Source organism: Manihot esculenta, chromosome 6, assembly GCF_001659605.2.
Source record: "Manihot esculenta cultivar AM560-2 chromosome 6, M.esculenta_v8, whole genome shotgun sequence".
NCBI lineage: Eukaryota > Viridiplantae > Streptophyta > Magnoliopsida > Malpighiales > Euphorbiaceae > Manihot > Manihot esculenta.
In genome coordinates this window covers 17,521,215-17,533,691 of record NC_035166.2, presented here as the reverse complement: position 1 = coordinate 17,533,691, position 12,477 = coordinate 17,521,215, and the positions used below count along the sequence as shown (strand labels likewise).

Genomic DNA, 12,477 nt, shown 5'->3' with positions numbered 1-12,477 from the left:
AATATCCTTTTTAAATTTTAAAAAGGTAGAAAAATATCCAAATTAAATAAATATATTAATTTTCTAGAAATTTAAAATTTTTTTAGTGAACTTAATCCCTAATAAGGTCTAAACTTAGATATATATACTTTCAAAAAGAATTGAATAGTACCGATAATGATAAAATAAAAAGGAAAAGTGAAATTACAATACATACGAAATGGGTAGCACTACTATGTATTTTTAATTTTTTGGGCCGTTTGTTTAAAATTAATTACATTAATAATCATAATAAAAAGGCCAAACGGCCAGCCAGTTCCGTGGACGGAAAACACAACCTCTAGAAACAGGGGAGTGAGAGAGAGAGTCAAAGATGAGATTTTGAAACCTGGTTGGCGCCGCTGTTGCTTCCTTGCTCTTTCTCACTCTATTGAAACCTCAAAGACGCGTCCACTTCGGAGGCTTCTCAATTCCAAGCTGGCTTCCTCTCTAGTCTCCGCTGTATGAATATATATATATGTGTGTGTGTGTGTGTAAGATACCCTATAATTTTATTCTCATTTCTCTTCACGCACTTCTTTCTTTCTCTTCTCTTCTCTACCTTATTGCCCTTTTCGTTTATTTTTTATTCATATTCCTCCACCCAAAGATTCTAGTTTAATTTTAGTAATCTCCTCCATTCACATTCCTATATCTTTTCATCTGCCTGCCCCTCACTCCTTGCTCTCTCTCCTCTTGGACAGGGGGATTTCACTCTTTTATCTGGGGATTTGCCATTCAAGGTTAGTTTTTTTCTTTTTCATTTTTTGGGATTTGTTTTGCAATGCAACTGATATTATTTAATTTGATTTTGTTTGTGTCGTGATTTTTTGGATCTGGGTAGGTTCTTTATTTGGTTTTGAATGAGAATGGTGATCTGGGTTTCGATTTGTAGTGTTTGTAATTGCTTGACAGTTCTACTTTTGATGTGAAATATTGATCTGGGATTGCTGTGTTCCAACTAAGTTTGATCCGTAATGGAAGAGTATTTTTGGAGTTAATACAAACTGGAGATATTTCTTATATGAATAAAAAAAAAATTATACTTGTTGATTTTGTATTGGTGGACGAAATTAATCTTGAGATATTCACCACTTGAATCTTGTCGATTAAAGAACCCAATTTTCAAAATTTTAATTTGAATTCCAAAAGTTTGGGAAAAACGGGTTTAGAAAAATGAAATACTCTTGGCACTGAACTTGTGCAGAAGTCACTTTAGAATTGAATTCCAGATTACTGTACTAGATCATAGGATCTTTATGAGTTTTTGTCTTATATTCGGTAGCTTTTGCTTCTTCATGTATTCTCAAGTTATCTCACACGTATTCTCAGTTCTCGTCTAAATTAATTGATCTTCAACAGGGAGAGATGGCGGAGCCAAAACCAGCAGCACCCTTGGTTTCACCATCATCATCACGAAAGCTTCCTGATTTCAAAACATCTGTGAAGCTAAAATATGTGAAATTGGGTTACCATTATCTCATCTCCCATGGAATGTATCTTTTCCTTTCCCCTCTTGTAGTCTTAATTGCTGTTCAGCTGTCAACGTTTTCTCTGCAAGATTTTTGTACTCTTTGGGAGCATCTACAGTACAATCTCATATCTGTGATCCTCTGCTCAACACTCCTTGTTTTCCTCCTTACCCTCTATTTTATGACTCGTCCTCGGCCTGTATACCTTGTCAACTTTTCCTGCTACAAGCCTGAAGAATCTCGTAAGTGCACAAAAAAGATTTTCATGGATCAATCTCGGATGACTGGAACTTTCACGGAGGAGAATCTTAGCTTTCAGCAGAGGATCCTTGAGAGATCTGGCCTAGGGGATTCAACTTATCTTCCAGAGGCAGTCCTTAATATTCCTCCTAACCCTTCAATGCAAGAAGCTCGGAAGGAAGCTCAGGCTGTGATGTTTGGTTGTGTTGATGAGCTTTTGGCCAAGACCTACGTTAAACCCAAAGATATTGGAATCTTGATTGTGAATTGCAGCTTGTTCAATCCTACCCCATCACTTTCTGCCATGGTTGTCAACCATTACAAGCTTCGAGGCAATATAGTTAGCTACAATCTAGGTGGGATGGGTTGTAGTGCAGGTCTGATCTCAATAGCTCTAGCTAAGGATCTTCTTCAGGTCTATCCCAACTCCTATGCACTGGTTATCAGCATGGAGAACATCACATTGAATTGGTACTTTGGAAATGACCGTTCAAAGCTCGTTTCAAACTGTTTATTTAGAATGGGAGGGGCTGCAATTCTCCTCTCGAACAAATCGCATGACAGAAGAAGGTCAAAGTACCAATTGGTACATACTGTCCGTACTCATAAGGGTGCTGATGATAAGTGTTTCACATGTGTTACCCAGGAAGAGGACTCCAATGGGAAGGTTGGTGTTACTTTGTCGAAGGATCTCATGGCAGTTGCAGGTGATGCTTTGAAAACTAACATTACTACATTAGGGCCTCTTGTTCTTCCAATGTCCGAACAGCTACTATTCTTTGCCACATTAGTTGGTAAAAAGCTTTTCAAGATGAAGATCAAGCCTTACATCCCTGATTTTAAACTAGCTTTTGAGCATTTTTGCATTCATGCTGGGGGAAGGGCAGTTTTGGATGAACTGGAGAAGAACTTGCAGCTGTCTGATTGGCACATGGAGCCATCAAGGATGACACTTTATCGGTTCGGCAATACCTCTAGCAGTTCCCTTTGGTATGAATTGGCGTATTCAGAAGCCAAAGGAAGAATCAGGAAGGGTGATAGAACATGGCAAATCGCATTTGGTTCCGGGTTCAAGTGTAACAGTGCAGTCTGGAAGGCTTTAAGGAACATAAACCCTGCAAAGGAAAAGAGCCCCTGGATAGATGAGATTGACCAATTCCCAGTTGATGTTCCAAAGGTCTCAGCTATCTAAGCTTGAAAATGGTTGGTTATGATGCAAGATTTGTTGAGGACAATTGATTTACTGTTGTATGACAGGATTTTTTTTTTTTTAAATCATTGTTAGAATCAGGATGATGTTTGTTTAGTGGACCAGAATTGGAATTTGTAACTGATTTGAACTGGAAATCTGCTTCTGCTTTCAATGTGATCGTCAAAAACTTGCTGCTTTAATGCGTCCATTTTTGTTCAATAATGTCACTGTGCATTACAAATGGAGTACTTAGAGGCAGATGATGCCATGAGCGTTGATCAAAGCCAGAAGGTGATGAAGAAGTATATCTTTGTTGAGTTGCTACTTAATTCCAGTGGTTTATTATAGAATTCAATTGAGACAAATAGGAACGAGAATGAATCTGGACTGGTAATCTATAGCCATGTGCTGTTACAGCAACTTGCTTGACACAACAAATTGTCAAATGTTGATAATTTCTTAATCCTGTAGCTTGTCACGTATTGATCATTGCTTGTTGCAACAGAAAAGAATTTCAGAATTGAAATCGTTAACATCCATCCTGGAATTGCCAGAGAAACCTTTCAATCCAAGTAAACGAAGAAAGTCTTATCCTAAGATCAACAGGTTTAGAAAATACAATGCCCCTTTGGCCTTTTTCATCAGAAGGACATCACTGGCACAATACCAAAATGTATAGCATTTAAAGCAGCTAGCTATGCAGAAGATATATGAAACAATACCCAAATATGCTCCCATTCTAATATGAACTGTTAATATTACTAAACAAAAAGATTAGAATTGCCAAGTGAGCTATTATCCACACCTCCACAACATATGAGAAACAAGTATGAAGCTTAGAAACTCAAATGCCTGATTCCACAAGCAGATTTTCGAACAAATCATCCTCGTAGCACGCAGGATCGGTGCGCGTAAAGCTACTCCTTGGAGGATTTATTGATAAGTGATTTGTGGATGTGAGGGATGACTCCACCACCAGCAATGGTACCCTTGATCAGAGTATCAAGTTCTTCATCGCCTCGAATTGCAAGCTGCAAATGCCTTGGAGTGATACGTTTCACCTTGAGATCCTTGCTAGCATTTCCAGCCAACTCCAACACCTCTGCAGTCAAATACTCTAAAATTGCAGCAGAATAAACAGCAGCTGTTGCTCCTACCCTTCCATGAGCTGTGGTCCTCGACTTCAGCAATCGATGAATACGCAAGTGAGAGAAACAACAGTATGCAGATCATCCTCCAATGAGGTTGCTATTCAAAATGTACTTCACCAGAGATCGGAAACCAATAAAAATAAAGAAGAAAACTATGAAAACCATCTACAGAAAGAGAAGCCGTCAAGAAAAATCAAATTAGGAAGTGTCACCCACCTCCCACTGCCTCATCAATAATAAATAAAATAAGCAAAACCAAACTATCCCGTCTTCAATAACTAAAGCTTGTTTCCTACGCAGTAAGCCAATTGACTGAAATTTTCATCCATGCTCACTGAACTTGATCACTGATTTATTATAATCACTCAACTTTAATTTATTTCAAACAAATTATCAATATTTAAGCATTTACATAAAATAGTCACCTAGTTAAAATTTCAGCAGATTTTTATTGAAATACATGTGACTTATTTTAAGTGGTTTAAAATAATAATAAAAAAATTTATTTACCATAAAAAATAAAAAGAACAAAAATATCTTTTTAGCCTAATCTTACAAAGAACCTTCTTTCTCATACGCTTTTTCACTGAGAATTGTAAAAATAAAAAACCCACAAAATTAAAGCCTTCCCAAAAAAGTCTAAATGATGTAACATAAAGAAGAATTGAGTCTTTTCGTTTTTTTTTTTTTTTAATTATTCAATCTAAATCTTTTTATTTGTTTTCAATGAAAAAATTAAAATTTTTTTATTTTTTATTAATTAAAAATTAATTCATTAAAAATACTATAAAATTATCTATTTTAAATTATTTTAAAAAATATTTTAATATCATCTTCGATTATAAAAATTATATACCGTAAAAATTTAATAACTATTGCAATTGAATTCTCTTTAATTTTATTAATACAGTTTTTTTTTTTTTTTTAATCCTAAAAAATTTATAGGCCTATATTTTTTAAATTTTTTTAATCACATCAAATTAAAAAAAATACACCACTAGAAATTATCTTCATATGATACTTGCTACGGCTTCCATATTTTATGATATTTATACATCTTTTTTTTTATTTATTTTGCGTATTTAAGTGAGTAGAATACAAGTATTATTTTATAAAATTAATTAAATTTTTTAAATTAAAATATATAAATAAATTTATAAAAAATATCATTTAATAATTAATTTATAATTATTATTTTTAATAAAATAATTATATAATTAAAAATAATAAATATATGTTATTAATATTTTATATTCTTATATATAAATTACAAAATAAAAATATATTTACATTTCAGGTGCCGTGTCAGTTAGTAAAATTCAAAAATTTCAAGACGATGAGTTTAGAGTAATTAAAAAAGAAGAAAAAGGGAAAAAAAAATCCTTATTATTATTTTAAATTATATAAAATAGACTGCCTCTCATCAAAAAATTCACCAATATTTTAATTGAATGACTATTTATCAAAAATATTTAAGTATTGATTTTAAAGCAATAAATAATAACTAAAGTTTGTTGAAGGTAAAAGTTACCGGCCAATTCACTCTAAAAGCTCACAAAGTTTTTTTCTCCCATCATTATCTGCACGTGGGATTCATTCATGGTACCACCTCTCGAGCGAACATCTGGATAACAAGTGACAACCTTACTAAAAAGCGAACGAATGTTAGAGGCCCTACTAGAAGAATACAACTTTGGAAACTCCAACTGTCTAAATGGCTGATTGAAGGTTGATAGTAGCAAAACAGAGTTCCATTTTCATTGAATTATTAGAATGTTCTCAAACAAATGTCAACTTCAAACCTTCGAACAAAGTCAAGAAAAGTAATAACCCATATTTTTTTTTTATGAAATTTTATTCGGACCGCATGTGTGACAAGAATTAGAACACCTAAAGAGACTTTTCCAACGTAATAATGTAAATATTAATATTAACGTATGAGCCCGAAATAGAAGAAGTTATAATAGGTCAGATGCTAAATATAAATCTCAAACCAAAACCCAGCAGTCTCAGAACCTTCAACCCTCAACTCTGCCAAAGATAAAGAGAAAAGAAAAAGAAGAAGCGTCAACAGAAAGAATAAAACCTGAAGGCCAGCTCTAGAAGAGCGAGAGATGGGTTTCTTCTTATCCTTATCCTTGTTGCTGGCTGAGGTCTTGCCCGCAATCAAACCCTTAGCACCTTTTCCCGACATCTTTACAAGCCAAAAAGAAGGTAGAAAAAAAAAAAAAAAAAAAAAAAAAAAAAAAAAAAAAAAAACAGAAACTGACGACTTTTTGGATAAGAGGAAATGAAAAATAAAGGCGGTCTGAGCCAGTGAAACAGAGAACAGAACAGAAACAAAGCTCCCAGTCTGAGGTTTATGAGTTATGAATGACAAGGGAAGGAATCAAGTCCTGAAAGACTACTTGAACTGTCACTTAACCCACTGACCAAAATGACCCTATTGTTTTATCAAATTTACCATAGATAGGTCAGTTCTGCTTGATTCCTCGAAGTTCGCGACGCAGTTATAGCTGCATTCTAGCCCCCGTCTCCACGGTTGATTCTTCTTTATAATTTAGAGTAATAGCTGCTGTTGGTGTTGTAGTTTTAGGCCCACCTTCAAAGTACTCATCTCGTGATCTGATCTCCAAATCCAAACCCATGCAAATTCATCCACAACGCATTTTCTGCCATACTGGGAAGTTGATTTATAAATGTTTTACTCGAAGCATATTTTTCTAGCAAAAAATACTGAACTTTCAGCTTCAACTTTACCAGAATAGGACAGTGCATTATTGAAGAAGAGAACAAACAATGATCACGTGTTGTGCACCTAATTTCTAATTCGAAATGAAATAGATGGGCTTACTCGAGACCTCGATTGCCCTTTTAAGAGAAGGCATAATAAAAGTCAAAAAAGTTGTAGGCCCTAGTTTCATTATCAGAGCATCACCAATTCACCAAACTTGTCAAGAAAATTTCCAGGAAATCACAACTTACAAATGGGAAAACCTGGATCCAAGCGTGTACAGGGTTTTCCGTCCATGTCAGAAACAAATGTAGACAGTTGAGGCTAGAGCGACCCGACTCTTGAGACAACCATTTTCAAGCTAGTAAAAAATGCAAATCAATATGTCCAGCCTATCTATTTAATTCCAAAGTTACTATCTAGGCCTTGTACAAATATTAGGTGTCTTAAGACTGTAGACTGAGGCCACCCCCCAACAACCACCAAATCAAATAAATAGTAAATGAAAAGATTGAGGCCAATCTTTCCCTGCATCAGTCCTTCCCTGCTTCTTCCTTGTCTTTGGCCCTCCCATCTTCTGAAATGTGAAAGCCTTCAATCTTCCGTGAAACTTCTTCTGCTGGTACCCTCACGTTTCCAATTGATCCATTTGCTGTGAATCCCTCGTTCTCATCGTGTGTCAAAGGGCCTGTCTGCCATATTCTGATGGTTCCATCCTCAGATCCAGAGGCATATGATTCCCCTCCTGGTGAGAAACGTACACAGTGCACAGGACCATGATGACCCTTATTGCATGCTACAGAGAACGTTGGAGCAAGTCACTTACAATATAATATTTGAAAACAAATATAATAACATCATGGACAAAATGTGCGGCAAAATAACATCTATCTACATGAAAAATGGACCCAAAAGAAAAGAGTTCAATAAATACAGTACCCCTATTTGCTGAAGAGTTGTCCAAAAGATTAAAGATCGCTTCAAGATTAATGTATCCACATGGAAATACCCTTATATCATTTTACTTATTCAAAGAATTATGTTGGAGAATGTACCTATCTCGTCGCCAGTATGAAAATCATACACATGAATCCACATATCTTCACCCCCAGCAATGAACTTGTTCCCGTACTTGGGTTCCAGCGAAGCTGATTCTACTGTGCAAGGCATATTGTAGCTCTTCACTAACCCGAAACTGGAGGAGAGAACAGCTCAAAATATTTTAAAACTACCAATCACATAACTTCTGATACAAGAAACAGATAATTGACCTGGACTTACTGGTTTGCATCCCAAAACTTCACTGTAGAACCATCACAAGTTGTTATATATCGACCATCTTGACTCACTTCAGCACTGGTTACAGATGACTTGGTCTCAAGGGTCTGCACTATCTTTCCACTTCTAACATCCCACAGTCTGCATGAGAACAGTTATTTCAACAGCCAACCCCTAAACCCATGCATGGTTATCTCCCACAAAACTGCACTGCTAATCAATATCTTGAGCTTATGTGCATCCAGAATATTCCACCTAAAGGAAACTTCAGGAAACAACAGTTTTTCTGACAAGATACAGTTCCGATGTACATCTATATGTACACACACAGATGCACTATCATAACAGCAGCTAGCTTTGAACATAATTAAAAGGAGAAGCTAACCTCACACCCCCCATATCAGTGCAAGAACTTAATATTGTCTGATCACTGTGAAGCCATGCAACAGTTCTCACTGAGCCAGGAGATTTATCAACTTCTCTTGGAGGTGCATCTGGGCGACTCAAATCATAAATTCGCAGGACTTTCTCCACTCCCCCAGTGAGCAGAAGGCGAGTATCCTGAGGCCAGATTGTGAACACCTTGTATGAGATTCAAAGATAAACAAAATGAAGAAGTAAAGCACACCTGCTAACCCACATCCATAAAATTTATAATATGATTCCACACGAAGCAATGCTATGAACAATACCATCTAGAATGGTCAATAAGGCTTCAACAAACAATGTGGACATAACATATTAAAAGGAAATTAAAATTACTATAAAAGGTTACTCATTTACTCTTCATCTTAGACCCCCATCCCAAGAAACTGTGGGAAAAAGATTTACCAACTCTTGAAAAATACTCAGATCAAAGGTTAATTGCTTTAGTAAGATAAATTTCAATAATTATAAATGAACTTAAAACCTAATAACAACGTCGTCCCTAAAAATCATTTGTAACAAAAAATTAAAAAAAATAAAAAACTCCACTACTTCAATTTCATTAATATTAAAGCCACTGGAAAAAAGCACAAATGATTTGCTAACCTGGAACTATTAGTTGGTTCCAGTACCATTATGAAATACATTGAAATTAACAGCTGGCCAACTTCTCTTTCCTCCTTTTCCCACTCAGGTTAGAATTATATTGCCCATCATTCCCATCTACATGCTCTCTCTGCCTAGTGCCTATACATTCTCTTTTCCTTCTAAAAAGAAATCCATGGGCTCATCAATTCTCCTATCTATCAACTAAGACAATGCCTCCACACATGCCAGCACCTCCATCCAACTTTGCTCTCTCGTCCTTATGAAGCCCTAAGAAAGATGCTAAAGACTTCTATCCTCTACAAGAACAATCAGACCAAATCAAGGAGTTGAATCTGCATTTCAATGTTGTGATTGTCTCCAATTAATCTCATTGGAGCTAGCTGCTGGTCGTCAGATGTTGCTACTTGCTAGTGACCAAGGACATGCCTGTTTCTTCCTTTTTCTAGTTTTATTCTTCCCTTTTCCTTTTTGGGTGATATCTACTACTATTTTCCTCTGTGTGTTAGGGGACTTGAAATTTGTTATCCCTTGTATAGTTGAAGTTGTGACTCAATGATGGGTATTTTGATATTTGGAATTTGGTTTTGATGGGATTGTTAATCAATGACGGGAAGCTCTGAAATTGGACTTAAGTTGTACTTTGACTTGTTGGGTTTGTGAATAATGATGGAATTGTTGGTATTAAAAAATTTCAAGACTTCTCTCAAAAGTGAGCCATAATTGGAGATGTTGCACGTTGTGGTTAATTATTTTGGAGCTTTATATCCCATTTTTTAAGGTGTTGGAGAGAAAGAAAATAAGAGAAATGTCTATCGTAGGGTCTAAGTGGTGGAAAGGAAGGAGACAAAAATAGAAGATGGGAGATGAGAAAGGGTGCGTGTAGACAGGAAAGAAAATTGAAGTGGATAGAAGATAACTCAAAGGTAAATTAGCATCCAAATTGTAAGGATAAAGAAATAAAATGTATACCAACATGTTAAACTTATTGTTTTTTATGGTGCTGGGGACATCTCTTCTCAGTTGAGTTTGGCCAGAACAAGCTAAAAGTGGCTATCCTGTCTGCTAAATTGAAGCTGGGGCAATTTTGCATTACAAATTGATAATTAGTGTCCAAGTTAGGGACAGTTGGTAAAGCTTACTTTGCTCTGGTAAATTGCCAACTTTTTCTTATAAAGATCAAGAGACCTCAAATTACAAAATTCAAAAGGTTGCCAGAGGGGGTAAATGTCACCAACTTTACATGTACATATGATCATGTCTTTAAGCATGTAAGTTCGCAGAACAGAACTTGAAAAGGACCATCCTTTTATCAATTGACAACTGTACAGGAAAAACAAATGCCAACTTCACCTCCGAAAATGCACAAGCTCGAACAATGTGCTTGTGTTCAAATGAATGCAGTTCATCTCCTGTTAATGCATCCCACACTTTCCTGCAGGAGACATTGTTGGACATGTCAAATTCTCAAACATTGATCACAAATGCTCCATAGTAACAAATCAATGTAAGTGTATTGATAATACCTATTCAAGAGTTCTGAAACTACACATCCGATCTCATAAAACATGATTATTACACTATAAGAAAACAAAATTTCATCCACCATATATATAGGAACAACCAATAGAGTACCATATGGAATCATCTACTATACACACTTTGAAAATATTAAACTATTAACTAATCATGCCTCCAGTAACAAATAAAATGACAAAATGCTTCGCCTCTAGTAACTGAAGAATGACTCAGATGAGACAGGTTTTGCAGGATCATAAGAAGCTTATACAAAACATGAAATGAAAATGCATTTATAGAAGCATCTACCTGCATAAAAAGATAAAATAGTTTGTATTTATTCATGAGCCATTTAACTTCCTTTTCCAATGACAGCTTTATTCCTATTTTACCCAGGTTTCTTTAAGTTATTTGTTTTGTTTTAATTTCCGATTTAGTAGTTATGTATTCCTACTTTGTTTATGAACATTATAACTCTACAAATACAACAGAAATTATGTATTTTCCATTAGCTTTGAATCAATAAAAACTCCTGCAGCGTTTATTCTCTCAGTTTTCATTTCATGTGTGAGTGTATGTTATCTTTGTAAGCTTCATGCTACATCAAGAAGAGAGAAAAAAAAAAAAAAGGAGCTGTGCCAGATTTTAGGACTCAGAACGTATTTTAAGAAACAATTAAGAAAACCTCTGGCTGTCAGACATTCACTGACCCAATTATGTTTAATGTTTCAAACACATTCATAACATGCATGCACATAAAGTGTGAACAGATGGAAAAGGGAGCATTCATCAAGAAGTAGAAGAAAATTGTAAAATCTTTCAGGGCAAATAAATAAAATAAATGGACTGATAAATACGCAGTAAAATCAGCAGAACCAGAAGCTGCCCGTAAAGCACTAGTATCCAAACAGCAACTCCACACCGCACCCTTATGCCCTTCAAACGTCCCAATCCAATCACCAGACTCTCCATTTCTAAGCATGGGACTAGAATCTGAACCCACAAGAGGAAAACTTCCAGATTCAGCATATGTACAATGTGCAAAAGTAGGCAAATCAAGATCATAATCTTATCAAGAAAATGATCCGGCAGTTGACATCAGAATATTGTGGTTGCCACAATCGGCGTAACTCATGATGGGCAAATGTAAATGCGAAATAAATCACCAAACAAAAAGCGTGAGATACAATTGATAATTCTCAAGGGAGATTTCACTAATGCTACAAACATACCCCGAACCATCAAATTATGAATTTAAGACAAATCGGAGCCAACAACTGAATCTAGAATTTAGCTCAACCAAAAACAGAAAAAAATAACGCATAGTTGCATACCCTTGCTCGCACTGATGAGGAAGAAGCCATCGGGAGTGATTGGACTGTAAAACAAATCGACAACAGGGCGAGAATGACCATGGCACACAAGAGGAACCGCCACTCTTTTCTTATCCATGAGGTTCTATCTCTTTTTGTTTCCCAAAAACAACTGTAGAATACCTAAATCTGTCGTAAAATTAACCAAACCTTTTGACGATTTGAAACTTTCAAGAAATTAATTATTAATTATAAAATGAAATGTGTCTGTACAGAGATTAAATTAGAGATGAGAGAAATGGCGGTATTTGACACAGGTGGGAAAAGCTGAAAATTAGAATTTAGGGATTGAAAGCTTGAATCCACACCCCCTAACCCTAGGCTCTGCGAGAATGAAATGCTTCGAGCAGTTATCAAAAATTAAAAAGAAAAATAAAGAGGACGAGATGAACTTTGTTAGACTACAGAGCTGCGAAACAGGGGCTAGGCGCAAATGAGGAAACAATGGATCTGACCTTATATAGGGTTT

At 35.6% G+C, this 12,477-nt stretch overlaps 3 protein-coding genes across 4 annotated transcripts; 1 reads left to right on the top strand and 2 right to left on the bottom strand.

Annotated features, from left to right (window-relative positions):
* Positions 1-302: 302 nt before the first annotated feature.
* LOC110616945 (3-ketoacyl-CoA synthase 11) lies at positions 303-3,117 on the top strand. Of its 2 annotated transcripts, none has more exons than XM_021759480.2 (2): positions 303-761; positions 1,381-3,117. In XM_021759480.2, the coding sequence occupies exon 2, from the start codon at positions 1,387-1,389 to the stop codon at positions 2,920-2,922; it is 1,536 nt and encodes a 511-aa protein (XP_021615172.1). In that variant the 5' UTR covers positions 303-761; positions 1,381-1,386; the 3' UTR covers positions 2,923-3,117. The 2 variants fall into 2 exon arrangements, with proteins under 2 accessions (XP_021615172.1, XP_021615173.1); XM_021759481.2 differs by having other exon boundaries at positions 318-762; positions 1,330-3,117.
* Positions 3,118-3,620: 503 nt separating this feature from the next.
* Positions 3,621-6,812, bottom strand: LOC122723826 (probable histone H2A variant 3). Its single transcript, XM_043957598.1, has 2 exons — positions 6,160-6,812; positions 3,621-4,136 (listed from the first exon to the last, which is right to left on the bottom strand). The coding sequence occupies exons 1-2, from the start codon at positions 6,265-6,267 to the stop codon at positions 3,840-3,842; spliced, it is 405 nt and encodes a 134-aa protein (XP_043813533.1). The 5' UTR covers positions 6,268-6,812; the 3' UTR covers positions 3,621-3,839.
* A 151-nt stretch (positions 6,813-6,963) lies between these two features.
* LOC110616947 (serine-threonine kinase receptor-associated protein) lies at positions 6,964-12,450 on the bottom strand. The gene is made up of 7 exons (XM_021759483.2): positions 11,970-12,450; positions 11,493-11,628; positions 10,471-10,552; positions 8,471-8,646; positions 8,089-8,226; positions 7,863-8,002; positions 6,964-7,603 (listed from the first exon to the last, which is right to left on the bottom strand). The coding sequence occupies exons 1-7, from the start codon at positions 12,085-12,087 to the stop codon at positions 7,341-7,343; spliced, it is 1,053 nt and encodes a 350-aa protein (XP_021615175.1). The 5' UTR covers positions 12,088-12,450; the 3' UTR covers positions 6,964-7,340.
* Positions 12,451-12,477: the final 27 nt, after the last annotated feature.

Coding starts and splice junctions, on each gene's coding strand:
- LOC110616945 (XM_021759480.2), top strand. CDS start 1,387: ATGGCGGAGCCAAAACCAGCAGCACCCTTGGTTTCACCATCATCATCA.
- LOC122723826 (XM_043957598.1), bottom strand. CDS start 6,267: ATGTCGGGAAAAGGTGCTAAGGGTTTGATTGCGGGCAAGACCTCAGCC. Junction 4,137..6,159: donor CTTCTAGAGCTGGCCTTCAG/GTTTTATTCTTT, acceptor GCATACTGTTGT/TTCTCTCACTTGCGTATTCA.
- LOC110616947 (XM_021759483.2), bottom strand. CDS start 12,087: ATGGATAAGAAAAGAGTGGCGGTTCCTCTTGTGTGCCATGGTCATTCT. Junction 8,647..10,470: donor GAGCTTGTGCATTTTCGGAG/GTGAAGTTGGCA, acceptor ATCTGGCCTCAG/GATACTCGCCTTCTGCTCAC. Junction 8,003..8,088: donor AAGTTTTGGGATGCAAACCA/GTAAGTCCAGGT, acceptor TCTCTCCTCCAG/TTTCGGGTTAGTGAAGAGCT.